Source organism: Dysidea avara, chromosome 4 (assembly GCF_963678975.1).
Source record: "Dysidea avara chromosome 4, odDysAvar1.4, whole genome shotgun sequence".
Classification (NCBI taxonomy): Eukaryota; Metazoa; Porifera; class Demospongiae; order Dictyoceratida; family Dysideidae; genus Dysidea; species Dysidea avara.
The window spans coordinates 33700217-33727202 of NC_089275.1; the positions used below are offsets into that span (position 1 = coordinate 33700217).

At 39.4% G+C, this 26986-nt stretch overlaps 2 protein-coding genes across 2 annotated transcripts in view; one reads left to right on the forward strand and one right to left on the reverse strand.

Moving 5' to 3' along the window:
• Positions 1-95: 95 nt before the first annotated feature.
• LOC136253777 (zinc finger BED domain-containing protein 4-like) lies at positions 96-1808 on the forward strand. Its single transcript, XM_066046435.1, has one exon. It carries the CDS (start codon positions 96-98, stop codon positions 1806-1808), a length of 1713 nt encoding a protein of 570 aa, XP_065902507.1.
• Positions 1809-2326: 518 nt separating this feature from the next.
• Positions 2327-26986, reverse strand: part of LOC136253778 (uncharacterized) — a 53621-nt gene continuing 28961 nt past the window's right edge. The window contains exons 5-11 of the mRNA XM_066046436.1: positions 21389-21484; positions 8444-9133; positions 6921-7184; positions 5873-6792; positions 4044-4211; positions 2680-2880; positions 2327-2599 (exon numbers count right to left, since the gene is read on the reverse strand). Coding sequence (XP_065902508.1) covers positions 2327-2599; positions 2680-2880; positions 4044-4211; positions 5873-6792; positions 6921-7184; positions 8444-9133; positions 21389-21484 — 2612 coding nt within the window. The remainder of the gene's footprint in view (positions 2600-2679; positions 2881-4043; positions 4212-5872; positions 6793-6920; positions 7185-8443; positions 9134-21388; positions 21485-26986) is intronic.

A 26986-nucleotide genomic window follows, 5' to 3' on the forward strand; every position in this document is an offset into this window, starting at 1 on the left:
TTAATGTTACGGATGACAGCAAGGTTTCGTGTTTACTGTGTCCGGCCATCATTCCCAGAGGTGGGAAAGAAGCTAAGGGTTATAACACAAGCAATATGCGGCGCCATTTGGAGAGTAAGCATGGAGACGAATACGCAACACTTGCAGCGAAAGAAAAGGAGTTGACAAAAGAGAAAGATGGTAATAATAAGACTAGTAGTGCTGGGAGTAGTAGCCAGCCAACGATTATTGACGCATTAATGAAATCACAGCCATTTTCGTTTGATCATCCTAGAGCTAAAGAGATCACAAAGAAAGTAGGTGAGATGATTGCTCTAGACAGTGAGCCTTTCAATGTGGTAAATCACACTGGTTTTTCACGATTGCTGAAAGTATTGGAGCCACGATACCAACTCCTTTCAGACAAATATTTTGCTGAAACCCTAATTCCTGAAATGTACTGTAAAGTCAGCTTGAAATTAAAAGATGTTCTTGTTTCCACATCCCACATTAGCATCACTACTGATGTTTGGAGTTCTGTCGCTCAAGATTCATACATTAGTTTAACATGCCATTATGTAACAGAGGAATTTACCCAGAAACAGTTGTGCCTTCATGTAGCGCCTTTTAATGATCGCCACACTGGCGAGCATATTGGTAATATGATGAACAAATGTTTGGAAGAATGGGATGTGAGTGGTAAAGTTCACGTTATTGTGAGAGATAATGGGAGCAATTTTGTGTCTGGATTAAGAGATGCTGGCTTACCTAGCATTCCGTGTCTGGCTCATACATTACAGTTGGTAGTCAAAGATGGGTGTTTGGCTCAACCAGCCGTAGTGGAGCTTACAGCAAAGGCTCGCAAACTGGTTGGACACTATAAACATTCCAATGTAGCCCTTCAGTCCCTCTTGAGAATGCAAGAGCAGCTAGGCCTGTCTCCAAAGAGGCTAATACAAGATGAAGCCACAAGGTGGAACACAACTTTTTATATGCTTGAAAGGCTAATAGAATTAAAGGTAGCTATTACAGCAACAGGTGTAGAGCTTGAAGTTCCTATTGAATTGAGCAGCTCACATTGGGCTCTAGCAGAGAAAACTGTCAAAATTCTTCAAGTTTACGAAGAAGCTACTCGGGAAGCAAGTGGCAACTACGCAACAGCAGGTGTCGTTATACCAGTGGTCAACAGCATAATGAGGTCCCTTGAAGTCTTTGATAGTGATAGTGGTGTAATGAAAATGAAGAGGGAGATGTTAAAATCACTAAAGGAACGCTACAGACACATGGAATCGAATGAATATTATGCTATTGCTACTCTGCTTGATCCTAGATTCAAACAAAAAGTATTTTCGTCATCAACCTCAGCAGCTCTTGCAAAGCAAATGCTTATTGCTGCACATGAGGCATTGGAAAGAGAAGAAGAGCGCATCCCCAAACGTCCAAGACTAGAATCAGACAGCAGTGCTATTAATAAGAAGAAATCGTCTCTACTGTGGAAGTTTTGTGATGAACTTATGGACGAAAATTCAGAGACTGAAAGTTCCCCAGAATCTACGCAGTCAGTAGTTGATGCTTACTTGAAGGAGGCAACCCAGCCAAGAAAGTCTGACCCTCTTTCGTATTGGAAGAGAAATCAAGAAAACTTACCTCACTTAACTAATCTGGCTATGCGCTACTTGTGTGCTCCACCTGCCAGTGTTGCTTCTGAAAGACTATTTAGCACAGCAGGTAACATATGTACTGAACTTCGTAATCGACTTTCACCAACAAAAGTTGAATACTTACTTTTTCTTAACAAAAATTTACCAGCTCTGGACTATGATTATTAGCTATAGCTGCAAAGAAACAAGTATGAAATACATATTAGTGTAAAGGTGTGTGTAGTATTATTACTAGTATACATGTGTACTTTCTATTTATTTTTATAAAAGTTTTACATTTAAACTGCTTAATGGTCATTATCGGTATCGGTATTGGTATCGGTGAAATGCTCTGCTGAGTATCGGTATCGGATCGGTCTTTTGCTGTATCGGTGGAACACTAGTTATAAGAAACGACAATATACTAAAATTCACGTGGAGCGATTAACACTGTCTACTTTCGTCTTGGTTGATTGGTACTCATCAATTGGAATTATAGTGTGCTGTCTTACGAGGTGTTTTTCACGTTCCAGACCACACTGCTGGACTTCCAGCATTACCTGTAAGAATAATTATTACAGTGTTGTTATATTTAATATAGATCTACATGATAACTGTAAATACTCTAGATTTCATGTAAGACGTTCCTTTGTATACTGCTGTAGGCCTATACTGCTGTACTTGTTCATTGTTTGTAGTAACTATGGTTATTCTTCATGTTCATTTTCTTCATGTTGATCATCAGTGCTGTCGTCATCTGAAGTGTCTGAAGTTGGGACAGTGTTGTCAATACGGTGATGATCAAGGCAGGCATCATAAAACTGCTTGGTGTGTTGTACCCAACCCCAACAATCCATACCAGTTAAGTAGCATATTCCTTCATCGATTGAATTCAGGAGGTTATCACGACTACTGCTGTGCTGTTGTCTGACATAAAACTTCATTGTAGAGATAGCCTCTTCTACTGCATTTAAAATGGACTGTATGATGGTAAGTATCAACATTGGTGTGCTGAGTTATCAAACCATTGCTGTATGTCAGCAGTCTTATGGAATCAGACATTGTCCATAATGATGGTGTGAGGGGTGTCATCCACAATGATATTGAGCTCGTCTAAAAACTGAAGGAGCTTCTCAGCATTGTATGACCCAAGCTGAACATGGTGGTGTAAGATGCCATTCTCTGACAAAGCAATCATTACAGAGATGTTTCCACCACGTGAACTTGGGAGTAGGATGGTTGCTCTCTTGCCAATCACATTCTGGCCACGATGTCAACGCAAGTGCAGGTTAAACCCAGCTTTATTGAGAAAGATGGTACGCTCATTGCTGTTCCTTATTGACTGCTGTAAATACTCATATCGGTTTTCAATTGTAGTTGGTGTGTTACGGCCCACTGGAATGATGTCAAGATTCTTCATCGAGATGTTGTTCCTCTTCAGTGTATGATGGATGGTACTTACGTATATCTATTGAATTGATGTTGGAGAAAATGTTGCTGTCGTCACTGATTTGCTGTTGAATTTGTTTTAATGTAATGTCATTCTGTGCCTTGACTATATTCACAACTGCCTTTGCTTGTTGTTTTGAAAGTAGCTTCCTTCTATTGGGTTTAGTTGGCAAAGGATATATTTTATTCTGTTGTGTTTCCTGAAGGTGTCTATGATGGAGATCACCGTGGTGCGAGGTATTCCAAAGTAGGTGGTAACTTCTGTTTGCATTTCGTCCTGGTCTACTATTAGTGAAACAATTCATTGCCGCAATGAAGTAGTTAGTTTCTGGTAGTTCCCCCTGGCTGGTATTACTGCATGTTTGGCACGTACAAACTTTGCTATCTCAACAGGTAACTAAGGACGAGGCTACATGCACTGAAAGCGGCAAGTTACAAAAGTTTGTCCCGCTCTTATTCTAGCGAATAAGACCAATGGATGGTGAACAAGCGGACTATTACCTTCAACCTCAAAAATGACGAACATTTGTGCAAAGGTGACTAATTCTAATGCAAAGGCGCCTAATTCTATCGCAAACGCGTCGAATTCTATTGTCAAGGCGACTAAAATTGACTAATTCAATTGCAAACGGGACGAATTCTACTGCAAAAGTGATGAACTCTATTGCAAATGGGACGAAGTCAATTGCAATGGTGACGAATTCAATTGCAAAAACCTGTAGGACTGATGGTTTACGTACAGTATCGCCCCAGTGATCCCTTCTTGTTTAGTGGCTATTTTAATGATCCTTATACATATATTCCCTGCTTTTAATTTCTGATTATCTAGTAAACACACAGTATCATTAACAAACTTACATACATACAGTAAACATTAATACATACAGCCATTGGAACAAAGAAAGTTTATAAAGTAAATGCTGATCATACCAACATTTTCACACATTCACTTATTTCATGTACACCAGTACAAACCTGTGAAACATCTTCAACAGTTGCTATACCACTATCTTCCTGCAACCTTTTCTTTTTTGGATTATTTTCCTTTCTTTCATTTTCTTTACTCAAAGCATCCTCTAGTTTATGTATATACAGTTGTTTCTCATCACATTCAGCAATATATTGTTGCTTCTTGGAAATTTCCTACAAAGTTATACATAATAACAACACAATTTTTATATGCACAAGTTAGCACATACACATGCACAATAATACATACTGTAGATGTAGGTACGTACTGTTTACACTTTCCCGAATGGATCTTTTGCATTTACCTCACAAATGTGGCTTTCATTATACAAAATATACTGCTGTAAATAGGACACAAACAGTAAATGTGACCCAGTCTGGGAAAAGTGGTCTTATCGTGTTGTAACTCGCCAATGCTTTAACTATATGTACAAATTTTCACACGTTTTATACTAATTCCTTTCCTTCCAGAGAATCTACTGTACATGCAGCCAACAGCTAAGTTTCCTTCCATTTTAGATAGTTTTTAAACCAAGGTTGACTGTATCAGGGGAGTTCCACATGGGGTGGGTGGCGAGGCATGGAAGAGGCTGTTTTAAAAATTAAAGAAGAAGGCGTGAGGATGAATTAGGCCAATTTATGGGCCATTCAGGTCTCAAAACTGGCTTAAATGAAAGGAACTTTACAGCACAGCTAGGTCTTTATTCAACACCACAGAGCTATACAGCCATATGCAGCTATCCCAAGGCTGACCAGAGGTCCATTAAGGCTCCACACTACACGTATGGATCGCCACTGGGCTTGAGAAAAGCAGCCAGCAAAAGCAGACCACTCAAGCTTGATTGTGAAATTTGATAGTTTATTTTATGCTAGGTAAAAAATCAAATTTGCTGACATGCCCCTTTTATTGGTCTACCTGTAATAGCACAGTGAAATATGAAATAGAGACACACATCCTGGTTGACCAGAGATACTCTAGTACAGTAGTCACCCTAATAGAACAGTCACATGTGTATGCTATAACAAGAAAAAACCAACAAACTAGTACATTAAACATTATTACTATAAAAAAAATGAAGTAGGGATTAAAACAAGAAAAAGAGAGATGAATGATCGTATCACAGCATAGCTCAGTGGGAAAATCATTACTTTGGTATTGAACAAAACAGCATGCCAACGTAGGGATTTTCCCACTGAGCTATGCTGTAATACCATCATTCATCTCTTGTTTCACAACTTTTTACTGCTTGGATCCCTACTTCATTGTTGAATTAATATACTGCAGTGGCGGATACAGGGGGGTTGCAATGGTTTCAGCTGAAACCCCCTCTGAAAATACTGCGCGCACCCCAAGTTTATTTATGGATTGTATGGATGATAAAATCACCAAGAGATATACATAGTGCATTATATTGGGACTTTTCTACTGCCTAAACTTCATATTTTTGCCTTTGAAATTACTGAAAATGCCATTCAGCGTTCAAGCGTGTTAAGCGCCTCTAAAAATAATTATCATTATAACGAGTGCAAGTGCTGTTTTGCTTCAAAAACCCTGGATTCAACAGTGAAACAATGTTGTGGAGTGATTTTTACTGATTCATAGCTAGCTAGTTTACGCCATAGATCTATGTAGCTATAGGCCACTGAGCAATTAAGTTAACCATTCACCCCAGCTGAACAGTCTGGGACCAGTTATTGAAAACTTCCTGAATCTGAAACTCCCCCTGAAAATTTCTAGATCTGCCACTGTACTATATAGTATATGGATGTCTAAAACATTGAGTAATAACTTTATACAACTTTTGGATAAGGAATTTTTTTTTTTACTTACGTACATGATTATACATGGAAGCTATGTCAGAAAAGTAAAGCAATTTCCAAACTCTACTTGTACTGCCAGTTGTGAATGAGAAATTCGGATAAATAGCTACTTCCTGTACTCCATTATCATGCAAAAAACCTGAGTGTTTCTGTACTGCATTACTGATCAGTGGAGCAACACTCCTTGGGATTAACCAAAATAACATGGCAGAGTTGTGATTAGCCACAGCCAATAATACACAAGAGTGTTTAGTAATATTGAATTTGTTTATCATAATTGATTTCACCATGCCAATATGCTTCAATGATAATGAAGACAATTGTTGTTCACACCTAATAGCCATCACAGTATGAGTACTGGACTCATGAGGAGTCATGCGATTTTTCGTTGGAGCAGCTATGGGAAATGCTTTGATGGGTAGAGTGACATCAATTCGAGAGTCAAACTCATCCAACAACTTCACACCTTCAGGACAATCACAAGATTCTACCAACTCCCTAATAATGGAGTGATCATACCAGTTGGTGTATGGGAACAATATCCTCAATAGTGAAGTAGTAGTGGTAGTACATTCTCTTAACTTCTCAATGAAGACAGTAGTGAAATAATTAATACCATGTGTATCACTTGCGGCAAGATCACTAAGTACATCAATAATTTTATTTGGGTTTAAATCCTGTAGTAACTCAACCACATCATTAAACAGATCAAGATATTTTAAAATTACATTAGAAGGCACTATGTATCGATACTTCTCAGCACTATTCAAGTCTGGTAGTAATGGTGGGATTCTTCTGCTTGAATAAATTTTGCAGTTTTCTATCAGTCTTTCGTTGTACATTTCCCAAACTAGTGGATAGTTGGACTTTTCTTCAGTGACTGTTCCTGTAACATCTTCACTGGGCAAAATACTAAAACCATTGAAGTTTAAATCTATAAAACACACAGCACATACTACTTATACATAACAGCATTTGTAATCATATACTTAGATTTGGTTAAAACACACACATGTACTGAACACTGTGCTACAGGCTGGGACAACAGGCTTACACACGTACCATCCAACAAAGTATCACAGATAGCTTTCTGATTATCAATCTCTTGAATGGCATCAATAAACAGGAACAGGTCAGGAGTCTCAAGCACACGAATGTGCTCCATGATATAAACATTCTTCATGTAATCCAAAGAAAATTGTGACAAGATGTTCAGTTCATGATTTCTAAGCAAGGTCTTGAAAAATGAAGTTCTCAATATTTCAGTGGGATCCATAGATTTTGTTAGGTAGTAGTAGTGGTGACAAACTATCTGAACAGGATTTTCTATTGCACAAATGATATATGTACGTATATTAGTATATTTTATTATGACTTTCTGTGTATAATGGCATTCTGACAAGAAGAAACGACCTCATACATGTACAATACATACAGAAATATAGCTACCAATACACCGCATTGCATGTCTTCATTTTCATTTCACTAAAATACTTCTGCACTGCAGTTAGATTTTTTATCATATGGGAAATTGTCATACATACATACATGCTGTATGTAGGCACATACAGACTTACAAGTACAATTTTATTTTTTATTAGAGGTGGACTGATACCACTTTTTACCGATACTTCCAATACAAGTATTTGTACTGAAATTATCTACTGATACCGATTCTGATACCAATACTACGCATTGAAGCCTAGACAAGTTTATTATAGAAATTTCACTGTTGTGATACATAGCTAGCTATTGATACATAGCTAGCTATTGATACATAGCTAGCTATTAAAATATCACAGTAATTGTGTAGTTTGATTGAGAAGTGATGATCTCAGTTCAATATGCGAGTTTCAAAATATTCATTGTATAAATAGCTAAACATGACAAACATCATTGTGGACTACAACTAATTGCTTGATTTGAGGTAGTTTTCTTGTAAGCTTATTGATTAAGTAAATAATTGTGTGGGAGACCGATAATTCTACAGTGTTTGTTACAGCCTTGCCACCAAACCTTTTCATGAAAAAGCAAGCTAAGTAGTCATAAACTTATTTCTTTGAGGAACAACTGCACTGTCATTTAATTACAAAGGATTGACGTGTTCTAATGTATTAGAATACACACGGAGCAATTGTAGCAATACTTGGAAAAGAGTAACAAAAGCTTTGTTTTCACTACTTTGTTAGCCCAACTAAGTTATTTGCTTCCGGAAACTTAGCTAGAGATGGTTTAATAAAAGTGGTGAGTGTCTACTGGTGGTATCTGTACCTTTGTATTACCAATACCGATCCGATACTGGTATATCAGTATCGGTCCACCTTTAATTGTTATATTAGTGTTGAGATCATTTCCTTCACTATTATATTTTTATGGGCTAATCAACTATACCTCTAAGTCTCCCATATTATCCACACAAAACTGTTGGACATTCCAGGCATCAAAATTGGGTACATTCTACAGTATATTATATTTCAGACAAGAACACAGTGGAGCTTTAACACAGTGTACATGTATATGCACATACTTATACACATAAACAACAGAATCAGCCACAATCATGCACAAATACAGAAGTTTCATACTTCCAACTGCTCCTTTCATTGGTCTAATCTTGTATCTCCCAAATGTTATGTACTCTATATTCAACTGTGAAAAATCCTTGGTTTTGAGACAAGCTGAATGAAAGGCATAATTTAATAGTTGTGGAGGAATCAACCATTCTATGCAAATACATCCTTTTGTAAAGCATTTTGGTAAGCAAACACCACCTTTAAGGTACAAAATTCCCTTGGCATATTCAATGATGAAGCCATTAAGCTGTAAGATAGTCACGTCTTCTTTCAATTTAGTACAAGATGTAAGAGACTGGATTTTGTAAGTTGAATCAGTTTTTGTTGACACTTGAATTTCTGAAGTATTCGCCATCAATAACAACTCAGAAATTGTCTTTGAAAAGAAAAGATCTTTGTATTTTTCTACAATCTCCTTGAGATAGGTAATGCGAGAACATTTTGCTAATTGCTTCAACACTTCAACATTTAAAATGTTGTGATATGGAAGCTGCTTAACAGAAGCAAACAATTCATTGACTGTAGTCACAGTGAAACTGGGTTGACAAATGCCAAATCTGTTCTCACAATAATGTTTAATTTCAGCACCAACTTTAGCAACATTAATATTGTGTTGAGACAAATATTCTTCAAATACAGCTTCCATTTGTGTGAATGAATCCCAGATGTCTTGATCATTGAATGAACCAATTACACTCTGAGCTATGCATAAGCAAATACATGTACTTTATATGGGATACATGAGAAGCTCAGCGAGTCCTATGGACAAGCGAGCATGTACATAACTCCATATCAAGACACACGATAGTGTGTCGTGCGGCCCAAGAAGCCGGCGCGCCACACCGTGAGTATATTAACAGGAAGAAAGAAAATGCAATTTTCACACCTATGTAGCTCTGTGATCCCTTATCCGATTGGATCCAAATTTGCTAGAGACGTGCCGCCCAGTTAGGGGAGTCTACATACCAAATTTGAAGAAAATCGCTCCAGCCATTTCCGAGATACGAGCGAGCAAAATTTCGTTTTAATTTCTTCGTTTTTTTCTTCTTCATCTTCTTCATTTCGCACACTTCGCAAAATTCGCCATAAAACACGAATGCGTGCTCGGATTGGGCTGAAATTTGGCACACTTAAAGGGCTCATTAAGGCGGATCTCCGTACCAACTTTGGTAGGAATCCGATGAACATTCACGGAGTTATGACCGATTATTTGCGTAAAATAAGGTCGAAGGTCTATCCGCCTACAGGGTAAACCCCTTGGATGAATCAGTTGAAAATTGATATGTAGATGGAGCAACCATCGTAGGAGTGCCTTTTTGTGGTTTGAAAGGAATCGAGATAAAGACCATGGAGATATGACACAAAACCCAACCTGTGTCAAAATTACGCGATCGATTTTTATGAATAAAAAACTATTAGTTTTCATGTCTACCAGGCAAACCGCTTAGAGCAACAAGCTGAAAATCAGTATGTAGCTGGAATAATCATCATAGAAAGTTCTTGCAGTAGTACAGAAGAATCGGATTATAAATCACTGAGTTATGATTCGAAAGGCAACTACTTGCAGCAAATGCGAGATCGAGATACTCTAATAGAACAGTCACCCTAATAAAGCATTCAGCTGCATGTATAATTTACACAGTTATATTACATTGCAAGTTATTCTGTAGGGAATTCAGCTACAAACAAGTCACCCTGTAGTCAGATCAGCTAGAAGAAGGTACCTAATAGAGAGTTCAGCTACAAAGAAGCCATCATGTAGAGAGTTCAGCTCAAATAAATCACCCTGTAGAGAATTCAGCTACAAACAAATTGCCCTGTAGAGAGATCAGCTAGAAGAAGTTACCTTGTAGAGAGTTCAGTTACAAAGAAACAATCATGCAAAGAGTTTAGCTGCAAACAAATCACCCAGTAGAAAGTTCCGCTATGAACAGATCACACTGTAGAGAGTTCAGTTAGAAACAAGTCATCCTGTAGAGAGATCAGCTAGAAGAAGTCACATTGTAGAGAGTTCCGTTACAAAGAAACAATCATGCAAAGAGTTTAGCTGCAAACAAATCACCCAGTAGAAAGTTCCGCTATGAACAGATCACACTGTAGAGAGTTCAGTTAGAAACAAGTCATCCTGTAGAGAGATCAGCTAGAAGAAGTTACCTTGTAGAGAGTTCAGTTACAAAGAAACAATCATGCAAAGAGTTTAGCTGCAAACAAATCACCCAGTAGAAAGTTCCGCTATGAAAAGATCACACTGTAAAGAGTTCAGTTAGAAACAAGTCATCCTGTAGAGAGATCAGCTAGAAGAAGTTACCTTGTAGAGAGTTCAGCTACAAAGAAACAATCATGCAAAGAGTTTAGCTGTAAACAAATCACCCAGTAGAAAGTTCCGCTATGAACAGATCACACTGTAAAGAGTTCAGTTAGAAACAAGTCATCCTGTAGATAGATCAGCTAGAAGAAGTCACTTTGTAGAGAGTTCAACTACAAAGAAACCACCATGTAAGAGAGTTCAGCTGCAAACAAACCACTCTGTACAGAGTTCAGCTACGAACAGATCACCCTGTAGAGAGATCAGCTAGAAAGAAGTCATCCTGTAGAGAGTTCAGCTAGAAGAAGTTACATTGTAGAGAGTTCAGCTACAAAGAAACCACCATGTAAGAGAGTTCAGCTGCAAACAAATCACCTGTAGAGAGTTCAGCTAGGAACAAATCACCCTGTACAGAGATCAGCTAGAAACAAGTCATACTGTAGAGAGTTCAGCTAGAAGAAGTTACATTGTAGAGAGTTCAGCTACAAAGAAACTACCATGTAGAGAGTTCAGCTGCAAACAAATCGCCCTGTAGAGAATTCAGCTACAAACAAATCACCCTGTAGAAAGATCAGCTAGAAGAAGTTACCTTGTAGAGAGTTCAGCTACAAACAAATCACCCTGTAGAGAGTTCAGCTAGAAACAAGTCACCCTGTAGAGAGATCAGTTAGAAACAAGTCACCCGTAGAGAGTTCAGCTAAAAGAAGCTACATTGTAGAGAGTTCGGCTACAAAGAAACTACCATGTAGAGAGTTCAGCTGCAAACAAATCGCCCTGTAGAGAATTCAGCTACAGACAAATCACCTTGTAGAAAGATCAGCTAGAAGAAGTTACCTTGTAGAGAGTTCAGCTACAAACAAATCACCCTGTAGAGAGTTCAGCTAGAAACAAGTCACCCTGTAGAGAGATCAGCTAGAAACAAGTCACCCTGTAGAGAGTTCAGCTAGAAGAAGTTACATTGTAGAGAGTTCAGCTACAAAGAAACTACCATGTACAGAGCTCAGCTGCAAACAAATTGCCCTGTAGAGAATTCAGCTACAAACAAATCACCCTGTAGAAAGATCAGCTAGAAGAAGTTACCTTGTAGAGAGTTCAGCTACAAACAAATCACCCTGGTGAGGGTTCAGCTACAAACAAGTCACCCTGTAGAGAGTTCAGCTAGAAACAAGTCACCCTTTAGAGAGTTCAGCTAGAAGAAGTTACATTGTAGAGAGTTCAGCTAGAAAGAAACTACCATGTAGAGAGTTCAGCTGCAAACAAATTGCTTTGTAGAGACAAACACATCACCCTGTAGAAAGATCAGCTAGAAGAAGTTACCTTGTAGAGAGTTCAGCTACAAACAAATCACCCTGTAGAGGGTTCAACTACAAACAAGTCACCCTGTAGAGAGTTCAGCTAGAAGAAGTTACATTGTAGAGAGTTCAGCTACAAAGAAACTACCATGTAGAGAGTTCAGCTGCAAACAAATTGCCCTGTAGAGAATTCAGCTACAAACAAATCACCCTGTAGAAAGATCAGCTAGAAGAAGTTACCTTGTAGAGAATTCAGCTACAAACAAATCACCCTGTAGAGAGTTCAGCTAGAAACAAGTTACACTGTAGAGAGATCAGCTAGAAACAAGTCACCCTGTAGAGAGTTCAGCTGGAAGAAGTCACATTGTAGAGTTCAGCTAAAAGAAACTACCATGTAGAGAGTTCAGCTGCAAACAAATTGCCCTGTAGAGAATTCAGCTACAAACAAATCACCCTGTAGAAAGATCAGCTAGAAGAAGTTACCTTGTAGAGAGTTCAGCTAGAAACAAATCACCCTGTAGAGAGTTCAGTTAGAAGAAGTTACATTGTAGAGAGTTCAGCAGTTTAGCTGCAAACAAATCGCCCTGTAGAGAATTCAGCTAGAAACAAATCACCCTGTAGAAAGATCAGCTAGAAGAAGTTACCTTGTAGAGGGTTCAGCTATAAACAAGTCACCCTGTAGAGAGATCAGCTAGAAACAAGCCACCCTGTAGAGAGTTCAGCTAGAAGAAGTTACACTGTAGAGAGTTCAGTTACAAAGAAACTACCATGTAGAGAGTTCAGCTGCAAACAAATCGCCCTGTAGAGAATTCAGATACAAACAAATTACCCTGTAGAAAGATCAGCTAGAAGTTACCTTGTAGAGAGTTCAGCTACAAACAAATCACCCTGTAGAGACTTCAGCTACAAACAAGTCACCCTGTAGAGAGTTCAGCTAGAAACAAGTCACCCTGTAGAGAGTTCAGCTAGAAGAAGTTACATTGTAGAGAGTTCAGCTACAAAGAAACTACCATGTAGAAAGTTCAGCTGCAAAAAAATTGCCCTGTAGAGACAAACACATCACCCTGTAGAAAGATCAGCTAGAAGAAGTTACCTTGTAAAGAGTTCAGCTACAAACAAATCACCCTGTAGAGGGTTCAACTACAAACATGTCACCCTGTAGAGAGTTCAGCTAGAAGAAGTTACCTTGTAGAGAGATCAGCTACAAAGAAACTACCATGTAGAGAGTTCAGCTGCAAACAAATTGCCCTGTAGAGAATTCAGCTACAAACAAATCACCCTGTAGAAAGATCAGCTAGAAGAAGTTACCTTGTAGAGAGTTCAGCTACAAACAAATCACCCTGTAGAGAGCTCAGCTAGAAACAAGTCACCCTGTAGAGAGTTCAGCTAGAAGAAGTTACATTGTAGAGAGTTCAGCTACAAAGAAACTACCATGTAGAGAGTTCAGCTGCAAACAAATTGCCCTGTAGAGAATTCAGCTACAAACAAATCACCCTGTAGAAAGATCAGCCAGAAGAAGTTACCTTGTAAACAGTTCAGCTACAAACAAATCACCCTGTAGAGAGCTCAGCTAGAAACAAGTCACCCTGTAGAGAGTTCAGCTAGAAGAAGTTACATTGTAGAGAGTTCAGCTACAAAGAAACTACCATGTAGAGAGTTCAGCTGTAAACAAATTGCCCTGTAGAGAATTCAGCTACAAACAAATCACCCTGTAGAAAGATCAGCCAGAAGAAGTTACCTTGTAGAGAGTTCAGCTACAAACAAATCACCCTGTAGAGACTTCAGCTACAAACAAGTCACCCTGTAGAAAGATCAGCTAGAAACAAGCCACCTGTAGAGAGTTCAACTACAAAGAAACTACCATGTAGAGAGTTCAGCTGCAAACAATCCCTGTAGAGAATTCAGCTACAAACAAATTACCCTGTAGAAAGATCAGCCAGAAGAAGTTACCTTGTAGAGAGTTCAGCTACAAACAAATCACCCTGCAGAGAGATCAGCTAGAAACAAGCCACCCGTAGAGAGTTCAGCTAGAAGAAGTTACACTGTAGAGAGTTCAGCTACAAAGAAACTACCATGTAGAGAGTTCAGCTGCAAACAAATCGCCCTGTAGAGAATTCAGCTACAAACAAATTACCCTGTAGAAAGATCAGCTAGAAACAAGCCACCTGTAGAGAGTTCAGCTAGAAGAAGTTACACTGTAGAGAGTTCAGCTACAAAGAAACTACCATGTAGAGAGTTCAGCTGCAAACAAATCATCCTGTAGAGACTTCAGCTACAAACAAGTCACCCTGTAGAGAGTTCAGCTTCGAACAAATCACACTGTAGAGAGTTCAGCTACGAACAAATCACACTGTAGAGAGTTCAGCTACAAACAAATCACCCTGTAGAGAGTTCAGCTACAAACAAATCACCCTGTAGAGAGATGTTCAACTACAAAGAAACTATCATGTAGAGAGTTCAGCTGCAAGCAAATCACCCTGTAGAGAGTTCAGCTACAAACAAATCACCCTGTAGAGAGTTCAGCTAGAACAAGTCACCCTGCAGAGAGATCAGCTAGAAACAAGCCGAGTTCAGCTAGAAGAAGTTACATTGTAGAGAGTTCAGCAGTTTAGCTGCAAACAAATCGCCCTGTAGAGAAATTAGCTACAAACAAATCACCCTGTAGAAAGATCAGCTAGAAGAAGTTACCTGGTAGAGAGTTCAGCTACAAACAAATCACCCTGTAGAGAGTTCAGCTGCAAACAAGTCATCCGGTAGAGAGATCAGCTAGAAGGATCACTTTGCAGAGAGGTCAGCTACAAAGAAATCACCCTGCATCATCTTTTCTTCTTCCTGTAGTAAAGAAAAAAATGACAGGTTAAAAAGCCCTAAAGCCGGCCATAGGCCGGCTTTGGGGTATACAAATACAAAAAGAAGTGAAATCTAATCCAAAACAGCCAAGCTGTAAAAAAAGAGTGCGGCCCTGAGAAAGGCTATGGTGAAAAAAGATGTGAAATCCAAGGTGGCGGCCAAGAAATGGCTGTGATGGTAGGTTAATAGTAAAAATTTTAATAACAACAATTCAGTGAATTTGGTGCCGCTTGGTCTTGGCACAAAATTCACCTGAATTGTCGTTATTAAAATTTTTACTATTAACCTACCATCACAGCCATTTCTTGACCGCCACCTTGGATTTCACATTTTTTTTCACCATAGCCTTTCTCAGGGCCGCACTCTTTTTTTACAGCTTGGCTGTTTTGGATTCGTTCCACCATAGATCGATTGCCTCGTTTGGATCAAACTCAGAAAGTGGCAAATTAGCTGAAGAAATACTGAGAAGGTCATCAAGAGTATCATTGGTCAACAAAGATCTTTTTTTGCCCTTAATAACATTCATTTGAGAAAAGACTCTCTCAACCACTCCATTAGACACTGGCAAAGAAAACAGCAGCTCAATTAAATTAAGGACATTGACCCAAGCTGAAGAATCTGGAGAATGAAAAACTCTCCACCAAACAGCTCTATAGTCTAACATGGACAAAGAAATGTATGTGGTGGCATAATGCAGTACTGATTCAAACTCTGCATGGATCTCATCCATGTCAGTGTTGGCCTTTTCCAAAGGGACTCGGAAATGATCTGCTAGCCTATCAATCGCCCCAAAATCCTCACTCTCATCAACCACCTTTTGCCAACCCTGTGTAGCCAGGACAAAGATGATATCCCTAAGCAGATCCACATAAGGCTGGACTTGATGCAGTCGCTGACCTTAGAACAGTACAAACTAGCATGTCTCATAAAGTAGGATTTGGCTGCATCAAACTGCTTTAATGTTTGGGCCTGGTACATTATGCTATCACCATCTGCAGTACACTTACTAATGGTTGATGCAAATGTTGGCCACTGATCTACAGGTAAACAATTCAATTTCTCAATCTCTTTAATAGAGCGCAACAAGCTAGACAGAGCAGCAAGGATATCTAAGTGGTCATACTGCATTACTTTTGACAAAAGAACACAGGGAGAAAGGACATCCACAAATACAGTACATCCTAATATGTACTTGGCATTGACCCACTTGTTGTAATAGCCTTTCAGTTTATATCTGGCGACACTTTTGACAGAAGAGTCTTCTGACAAGGCTGCTAGATGACTGGTATAAGCTGCATATTTGGAAAGTATCCTTTTCATCGCATTCCACTTATGAGCCACCCAACGTGAGCCACTTGCTCTAATGGGCTTCATCCCACCATCTTCAGGGTCTAAGGCTAAACACTGTTAATTCTGAACAAATTTCCTTAAGCTCTCGACACTTCTTTGGGGAATTTTCATAAATCAAGTATAGCCTTAGGAGCATATCATCTACTAGGTCAAATGCAGTACACTTTAAGGCATCCCTAACAGTTAACTCTAGCCTATGACCATACACCATGACCAAAACACCCAAGGGAGCTGTCCCTCCACCAGTCCCTTCAACCCAGCACCAGCAACATTAACTGCTGCTCCATCAGTTCCTACCCCAACTAGTGCACTGCATTCTTCCACAGTGATATCTCGAATGCCCATGATCTTCAGCATTGCATCCTGAAGAAGATCAAAAAGGCCTTGTGCTGTAGTCGAGGATGGCCGGCTAATGCTAAAGTAACTTATTGTTGTGCTTACCTTTTCATCTGCGCCTTCTGGGTTGAACCACACAGCCATAATCAACTCGTTTTCTATGTTGCCACTATCAGTAGAACCATCTAAAAGAACGGAAAAGAACTTACATTTCTTCAGTAGGCCTATAACTCTCATGCATTGTGCTTCTGTAATATAGTGTGTAAAGTCTTTTGAAGCTGTCTCAGTTGTGTAGGCCCTCCCAACATTGACTCCATGGCGTGACTCCAATTCACAGATACCCGGATACTTATGGAAAGGTAGCTTTTCCTTGGCAATATAATAACTAATGTCGAACTTGATACGTAGCCTAGCCCTTTCTTCATCTCCCAGGGTATTCAAAGCAACAACTATGGGTGCATTAGCAGAGCTACGTACGCCTTGTGCTCTCTGGATTTCCTGATGAATTGCATGAACGTGCTGCTCGCTGTGGGCGTGGTCACGGATGTTGCTTGTGCGAATAGACTCGGCCCCAGTAATCCATCGATCGCTAAAATTTCTCTTACTTACAATTCTCGCTTGAAATTTCTTGCAGATAGTACACTTCAGCTGTGTTACAACTCGAGTGCCAGCCTCAATGCACGTTTCGCATTCTAGCCAACTCAGTGTTTTATGCTCACGATCGAAATCTCGCTTCCACTGTTTGAATGTTTGAAAACTCACCTTCCGTTTCTTGGTAGCAGTTCCGGATGCTGAATTAGTCGACCTTTTCATCGAACATGTGCAACAATAATTATTAATGTATTAAAATATTAGCATACAACAATCACGTGACCTCTACCTCCAGTGCTCCAAATTCTTCCTTCGCCGTGGACTTGAACTGCTACTTGGCAGTTGCATAGTGTGGAATGTTTTTGTTGCTATTGCACATTATTCGTAAGTTTTTTAGCGTGATTAATAAAGTTGTGTATTTCTTGCTCGGACAAATGGACCGAACGCCCAATGTTTTATTCGGTCATCGTGGCTGGATGGTCGGAAAATGGCCGAGGGCCGACCGTTATATTGTACTCTGCAGACCTCTCAACTTGGAACTGGAGTTAACCTTGAGACACCCCAAGTGCATGGCCTCATGTAACAGTGGGGCTCACGCACACATATTTTATTAATAATAGAATGTCAACAAGCATGAACTAGCTATACTGCTGCGTACTGCTGTTGTTTGTAGCTTATTTCTGTGCTCTATGGTGTTAATTTACACATAGAATCTAAGCAACCTGGAATTCCAAGTACGGTGTAGCATCACATGAATCATAAGTCTGCTTATTCAGCTTTATGCTTCCCTTTGTGATGATTGTAGGTATCACTAATCCTTTCACTAGGTCAGAATCTGGCCTCTGCTCTGGCACATGATATATTTCCCGTCATTTATCTTAGTAACCAAGTCCATTCAAAGTTGATTAATGCTAGAAAAACTTATTTACTACTAAACAAAAACGAGAAGTCACCTTACCATGCTGTAATATAGCCTTGGATTACAGGTTGGCTCCAGTCTTTGTAGATTTAAGCACCATAAATTTTAAATATTTATCATGTGAGTACCATTTTGTATATTTAGTTAACAAAAAGTTTTTGATTGTGGGTTTGAATTTGTTTATAGGCAAAAACCTTGAGAATTCTTGAGATCTGGAGCGTGACCTGAGAAATTAGCACCTAACCATGAGATCTTGAGAAGAAGCCCAAAAACTTGAGTCTCACGGTAAAACCGTGAGAGTTGAGAGATCTGGTATGCTTGTGCGAACTAGACAGGTTTTTGCTGAGACGGTCACATATACTATGATGGGTGTTCTATCTAATTGTTATACAGTAGTTTTGATATTTGTGTCATGTGCAAAGGCTATGAACAGCACTATTAAGTTGGATACAAAATTTAAACAGTGTGCATTAATTAGAATTTCACAAATATTTATAATATATAATTATCCACCTCTGTAATTAAAAAAATACATTGATGTATATTGAAAAAATTTCAAATACAACGGATAGAACATGGGTAATGACGTATTTCGTGAAAATTTTACATGTGTTCAGATAATTAGGAATATTGTAAAGTATCACTTTTCACCCTAACGTCTCTATTTTCCATGGCTCATATATGTAGTAGTTGTAACATGGGCACGAGTGATTTGCCTGAAATATACACACGAGCACGAGGGCGCAGCCCGAGTGCGAGTGTGTATATATTTCAGGCAAATCACAAGTGCCCATGTTACAACTAATATATTCCACTTGGGTTAATCACCTGCAAGTGTACATGGAAACTGCAGGAAGGCTTAGCGAGTGTATTTATATGGGACCATGTGACTTTCGATTGTGGGCAACGTCGTAAGAGCAACGACAAGGCACTGCTGAGAAGCCGAACGTAAGTGTATCGTCACGAGCATGCAGATCGCTTCGATTGTGGGTACGCAATTAAACTCAGGAAGCCCAAATACGAGCTGAAGAGCTCATAATGAAGCTTAAGTGCACTATAAAGTACTTACTATACTAGCCATGAATAAACTAAAGCAGTGAATATGTTTACATCGCTATAATGGCCTAGCCAATTAAGCGCCACGCCCAGTCACTACGCGTGTGTGACATCGCGCCAGGTGTCAAAACGGCAAGGTAAAGACGATTCAACTACTTACTTTACTAGCCATGAATAAACTAAAGTAGTGAATACTATTAACACTAATGGCCAAATCAATTAAGCGCTACGCCCAGTGTCTGTGGGACATTCCCACGTGACTATTGAATGTAACATGTTTAATATAAACTAACCTGTGACCTTCTTCATTCAGTAAACAATGAACTATCTTTTTCCCCAAGTCCATGATCTATTCCTTGGCTCACTTTACAAAAACTAAAACCCACTATCGATTCTGTGAAGTGTCGCTATATTAAAGGAGAGGAGATCACACAGTTTCATCAAAGAAATCAAATGATTTCTGAGAATGCTTGGAATGCATTACTGAGAATAGGAGGTAGTATATACAAGTTATATCACTCCTAGGAGGGATATAACTTGTATATACTACCTCCTATTCTCGTTACTGCATTCCTGAGCAGTGCTATTATACCACTTATACACCTTCTCTTCCCTTTGAAGTGAGGTGTGAAAGTGGTATATATATATATATACATGTATGCCTGGCACACATGCAGCACATAGATTTTTTTTCTCGAGAAAATACTAACAGTAGTAGCACACACAGAAGCTGAAGCACAAACAATAAACAGCAGCAAGCAACATACATAGCAAATAATAACCCTGTATATATCATTCAGAGGTACATATAGGTCTCATATACAAGTTCTGTGTTACTATGTTGCCATGCAGCTGCAGACCTACCATTGTTAAGAAACACACACTTACGCATAAAAACACACACAATTTGATAGTGGCAAGCAATGAACAGTAACAACAAAAAACAAAATTTCATACATAATAGCCCAATTATTTACACATGCCATCTATCCATTATAATCAAAGCATGTCATTTGTACCTGTTTACAGGCCTCGTATATAACTGTGTACAGCTATGTTGTCAAGCAGAGCTACATATCTACTATTGGTAGGAACATCAGAGTTCAAATAACAGGTAGCTGTTGGCCATTTTCAGTACTATTTAGGCAAACTGCCATACAAATTTGACATTGGGTGGCTGCATGTACTGTATGTTACTATACTGTCCCTCAATAAATGTTACAGGTTTTGGAAATTGAATTCGTCCTCTTGGCAATTACGTTCATCCTGTTGGCAATTGAATTCATTTGTAACAAGATTGGCAGCTGGAAAAACACGAAAATAAGATGTACGTAACAGCTGCTAATAGACCTACGTACAACTGTAGTAAACAGCTCTTTATTAAAGTTACAACTCTGCATGAAGTAACCACTCTACTCTTATCTAGGCCTTTAGTAAACTCTGCAATTATTCCATAAATGGTTCAATAGCACTGATAAAAACATTAACTCGTGTAACCAAAAGTCTTTATGATATCTCTTAGGATTTATCCATTCATTGCAACCACAAGCAAATAGAACGCACTAGATGCTGGCCCATTTTTTAGGCATGCATATATAATAATAATAAGCGGTGCACTCATATTGGCTTGGGTCATTGATCATCCTGTGTAGGCTACCAACTTGATATGGATGGGAAGTGTTACATATCTGGCAAAAGCCCAAATGCCCAGTGTTACAATTATTATGTACGTACATGATGTTTGTCTCTACAGGATGTTAGCCTATCCTCCACACATGCACTTATACGTAAATGGATAAGCGGCACTCAAAGACAATGTCCGTGTCTGGAAGTGAAGCCTACTGTACAAAACAATGATAGGTATGAAAAATAATTATTGTACGCATAAATGTAAAAGAGTATTGTGAAAATGTCTGTGTTTGCATCCACATATCTGCCTTTTCGAACCACCCATTTGTACACTGGTTTACAACTGATTTGTAGCACTGGTGGCAGCCTTTGATCCGCCCATGCACTACACTACAAACATACGTACATACACCTGTACATACATAAATAACATATAGTACATACTGACAAACATATACATAATATGTACTGTACATACATGTATGTGCATCTACAACACTGTACTCAAAAGTAACTTCTGCAAGTCAACACTGAGAATAAAATTCATAAGTGTACTAAATCTTTATCCAAACATACACTGTACATACGTACGTATGTTGAACGTAAGTTTCTTTAAAATATGTCCTTACTAGATGATGATGACTGTAACTGTTCACCTAGTTGACTACTATCATCTTGTTGACTTTGGACACTAGTTGAAGTTTGTACCACTTGTTGTCTAGGTACTGTATAGAATATTACAAATAAAGTAATATACTACATTCATGTATACACTTGTACGTACAGAACACATTGCAAATGTACAGATTGTAGTGTTGGGATTATTAGAGCATTAGAATCAATAGTAATAGCACTACAACACACAACTACAATCTAACAACAACTAAAGTTATTACAACTAATGCACACAGAGGCTCTACAACTACATAATGTACATGTAAGCATACAATTACAGCATAATGTATTACATCATAGTGCATGCATATGTCCAGATACTACAGTTCTTCCCTCTTAGTTAGAAGGACTCCATGGCCTTCGAATCTTTCGAATTCTTATAGAGTGTCTCAACACAGGAGGATTATCACTGTTCTGTGTCAGGAAGGTATGATTAGGAATGTCAGATGAAATGGAACTGTCATTTGTAGGTAAAGAAACAAGTCGTGTACGAAGTTGATTAGCATGATGGCAGTGAACTGTTGTTTGGCCATCAATTAAAACTTTATACATGACTTTCCCCCTCCTATCTTTGACAGTGCCTGGGAGCCACCATTTGCCAGGTCTAAAGTTACAAACCCACACTGGATCCCCAATCAAGAAGTGTCTAGGTTGAGTATGGGCATCATATGACTGCTTCTGGTGTTCTAGCAATTTCTGAACATTCAACTGGCAGGGGTGTAACAAATCCAACCTTGTATGCATTCGTCTGTTGTTTAGCATTTCAGAAGGAGTTTGATCTGTCACAGAATGTGGGGTGGCTCTGTAGTAAGCTAGGAAGTTGGTCGCACAATCCAGCAGTTCCAAAGTGGTTTGCGGATTTGCTTTGTCTACACTCTGTTTAAAAGTTTGTACGAGTCTTTCAGCCTTGCCATTTGAGCGGGGGTGATACGGAGCTGTTGTTGTGTGGTGAATTCCACAAGACAAACAGAACTGCTTAAATTTTTCTGCCGTGAACTGGGGACCATTATCTGACACAATCTGGTGAGGAATTCCATGTGTGGCAAAGATCTGCTGTAAGTGTTTATTAATAGTTTCTGTTGTAGTGGATTCCATCACATGTACTTCTGGCCACTTACTGTAAGCATCGATCAGTAACATCCACATCTTGTTTCTATATGGCCCCACAAAATCAATGTGTAGACGTTGCCATGGTTTGGCTGGAAAATCACATTGATGTAATGGTACCTTTGTGGGATCTTTAGCTGTCTCAGCATAATTCACACAAGACTTGACATGGGATTCAATATCAGTGTCCAAGGATGGCCACCAAACATGTAGTCAAGCAAGTGACTTCATTCTAGACATCCCTGGATGGCCCTCATGTAACAAATCTAAGATTGACTTCTGATATTGTGAAGGAATTACCACTTGAAGGCCCCAAAGTAGACAACCATTGCGAGTTGTGAGCTGTAAACGTTCCTCGAAAAATGGAATTAGCTTCTTGTCCAGCGAGTGTGAAGTGGTTGGCCATCCTCTAGCACAAAAACTGTAGACTTGTGATAGCACTGGATGCTGCCTTAATGTCAGTCTCATGAATAGGAAGTGCCTGAAACTGTTGTTCTTCCAGAGCACAAACAACTTCTGCTTCATCATCTTGTAGAGGCTGTACCTCTTGTAATGGCAGGCGAGACAACCCATCAGCATTTCCATGCTGGGAAAATGGTTGGTACTTAACTTCGTGGTCATAGGTTGAGAGGATAATGGCCCATCTCTGTAAACGGCTGGCTGTCATCTCTGGGATACTTTTCTGAGGATGAAAAATAGTGACAAGTGGTTTATGATCAGTAATCAATTGGAACTTATGACCGAGCAAGTACTGTCTGAACTTCTGAATACTATTCCCAAGGCTTCCTTTTGGATTTGTGTATCGTTTTGTTCAGCTGATGTCAGATTAAATGACGCATATGCCACAGGGTTCTCTTTACCATCAGGGTAAATATGAAAAATCACTGCTCCTATGCCTACTGGGCTGGCATCACACGCAAAACTGAGAGGTAGTGATGGCTCATAATGTGCCAGTGCATCAGCTGATGTCAACAATTTCCTAATTGATTCCACTGCCTTGGTATGCTCACTGGACCACTGCCACTCTTTGTGTTTCTGTAAAAGATCATTAAGACAAGCACAATTCGTTGGTAAACCTGGTATGAATCGATCATAGTAGTTCACCATGCCTAGAAAAGATCAGAGTTCTCCTTGGTTCTGTGGCCATGGCATGGCAGTAATTGCTTTGATCTGGGTGTGGATGAATGCCTGCTTAGTCTAAGACATGGCCCAAGTAAGTTACACTCTCTTGAAAGAAATGACACTTCTTTAGTTTCAGGTGGAGACCAGTGGTGTTCAGCTTCTCCATTACTAGCCTAAGGTGGCTCAGGTGAACCTGTTCAGAGCATCCTATCACTATGATGTCATCCAAATAGCAAGCCACACCTGGTATATCACCCACAAGTTGCTCAATTAGTTTTTGGAACAGGGCAGGTGCACAACTGAGACCAAGGGGAAGACGCTTGTATCTGCATAAGCCTTGGTGAGTATTGATGACTGTAAGTTCTGATGATGCCTCCTCCAATGGTACTTGCAGATAAGCTTCAGCCAGGTTTAATTTAGAAAACTTGTGAACAGCATTGAGTTTTTGAAAGAGTTCCTCTGGAAGCGGGAATGGGTAGACATCATTGGCTAAGTAGAATTCTAGGAAAATGGGAACAGAAAGTGGAAATGGGAACGGAAAGCGGAACCGAAAGCAGAAAGCGAAAACAGGAACAACCAGCAAAAATGCCTGATTAAAAGGTCATCATGCCATTATAAGGTCGGATTTCATCTCACAATGCTCCTTTGCAGCATTGTTGGATTCTTCCACTAAAATGATCGAAACACTCTAATAGAGCAGTCACCTATAGTAAAACACTCTAATAAAGCAGTCAAAAATGTTTTGTTAATTATCCCACCAGAGACCCACATTGATGGCCTGTGAATTGATGGGCTATAGCTGTCATAGATTAGGTGTATAGACTAGGTAAGTCATCAACATTGAAAGTTAGCTACTCCTTTGAAACCATAATTTTTTAGAATATTCAACTATTAAACATTAAAATAATACTAAAAATTATGAAAACTGAGATTTACAAAGTACTCTAGTTAACTGGCAGTACCTATTATAGGCTTCGAAAACTGCACCTATACTGCTTCCAGATAAGAAGTCATATGATGGGAGTATGCATGCAAAACTGGTACACTTGTCAAACTGAAATTGGCTCCAAGATCCCTATATAGTCCTTTAGTCTCCTCATTGGAGCCATGCACCTACACATACTTCAGCTGCCACATGCCCATCATGTGACATTTTCATGAGGTTGCAGGTACAACTTCCCTCATCTATATGTAGTAACTGTCAGTTAATTAGAATCCTTTTGTAAACTTTTAATTATATGCTATATTGGTATAAATTAATTATGGTTTCAAGGGAGTAGCTCATTTTTAATGTTGATGACTCAGCTAGTCTATATACCTAATCTATGACAGCTATAGCCCATCAATTCACAGGCCATCAATGTAAATCTCTGGTGGGATAGGCAAAAATTTTTTGACTGCTCTATTAGAGTATTTTACTACAGGTGACTGCTCTATTAGAGTGTTTAGCGGAAGAATCCAACAATGCTGCAAATAAGTGTTGTGCGATAAAATCAACCTTTATAATGGCATATGACCTTTTTATCAGGCATTTTCCGCTGGTTGTTCCCGTTTCTGCTTTCCGCTCCTGTTTCCGCATTCCGTTCCCGTTTTCCTAGAATTCTACTTACCCGACATCATTCTTCAGGGCTGGATTTAGGGTAACTTTGAAGTCACCACATAATCTAACTTTGCCACCTGGCTTCCTGACAACCACAAGGGGGGTAGCCCAGTCTGAGTGAGAGACTTTCTCTGACACTAGTTGTTGTTCTAGTCTGTCCAATTCTGCTCCAACAACTGGTTTTAGAGCAAAAGGTAGTTTTCTCACTTTGCAATACTCAGGCTGAGTGCTTTCACGGAGAGTTAAGGTAGCATTAAAAGTAGAGTTGTACCGATTCCCACTTTTTAGGGAAAACCGATATCCGATATATTTTTACCCTGTTTTACCGATAGTTAACCGATACCCGATTGTAGGTCTCTACAATTATACTCGTACACATTCCATTAAAAGTAGAGCTAGTAAAGCCAATTCTGTGAAACTATACACTCAAAGTTGCTAGTCAGACAAGTGGGCTAGGGCCTGAACCATCACTGTTTATCTTTGTGGCTACCACAAAACATAAACAAATTACCCAAGTACATACCAGAGCCTTTGACACTAGCCCTCCAGTGGTACTGCAGCTGCTGAAGCTGAATAGACTAATAATCTGCTGGCCACAGTCCATTACAACCGATTTCCGATTATGGTAAAAATAGCTAATTATCGGCTTCTACCGATTACCGATCCGATCATCGGTACAACTCTAATTAAAAGTAGTCTGGTACATCGCAGACCCTATCCGCTGGGGCTTATCGATTAGAGGCACTTATAATCTCTAACTGATAAGCCCCAGTGGATAGGGTCTACGATGTACCAGACTACATTAAAAGTGGTGCAACATCCAAGTTGTGGTTTGAACAGGGCTTCATTCATTCTGATAATTTCCTGTAAAGTGGTACTGGGTGTGGTAACTGCTGTGACAAATTGCTCAGGGTGAATAGTGATGTTAAGTTTAACTTATCCATCCCTGCCAATCAGATTGATGCCACGTTGAGTGACATAGATTTTCAGCAGTGAGGATATGGTGGTGTCATCTCGTCTCTGAACTATTGTCTGAAAATATCCAATAGGGTGGATAGGTTGACCCTCAAAAGCTCCAAGTACTTTTGTTGTAGCCTCCAGTTTGGGTTGATGAAGGTCTGCCCAGGTTTTTGTGTTAATGAAGGTGAGTGGAGAAGCAGTGTCTATCACTAGACGAAGACATTTATCCAGTTCTGGTAAGTAAACAGTTTGAAACACTGGAGGAATATGTTTGTCATCACCATCAGCTGTTTTGTTGACGGTGAGTCCAATGACTGTTCTGGTATTACTTCTTGTACTGCTGCTGTGGAGTGGCACACTTTGGCAATATGGCTAATCTTATCACAGTGTCTGCATGTAACATTACGAAAACGGCATGTGCTTCTTAAGTGTGCTCCTGCACAACTGGCACATGGCTTGGAGGCTGGCGGCTGAGGGCTTGGACCCTTAGTATTAGCAGTTTGTTGACTCTTAGTACGAAGAGAGTTCTGGAGTTTAACGGACCGTGGTTGTTTCCTGGTTGCTGCCACTGTGCCAGCGTCCGTCTCCTTCTTGTCGTTGTCGGCACGTTTGAGCAACTCAACCTTGGCTGCTTCAAAGGTGCAAGCTAGCTTTAACAACTATTCTAGTTGCTTCTTGTGACAACAACTGCCGGAGTAAGCGTTCATTTTACAGACCCATTACGAACTTATCGTGGATGTTGTCGGCCAATTGAGCTTCTGTC

What these genes read in the sequence shown, in the direction of transcription:
- LOC136253777 (XM_066046435.1), top strand. Translation starts at nt 96, where the DNA reads ATGCGGCGCCATTTGGAGAGTAAGCATGGAGACGAATACGCAACACTT.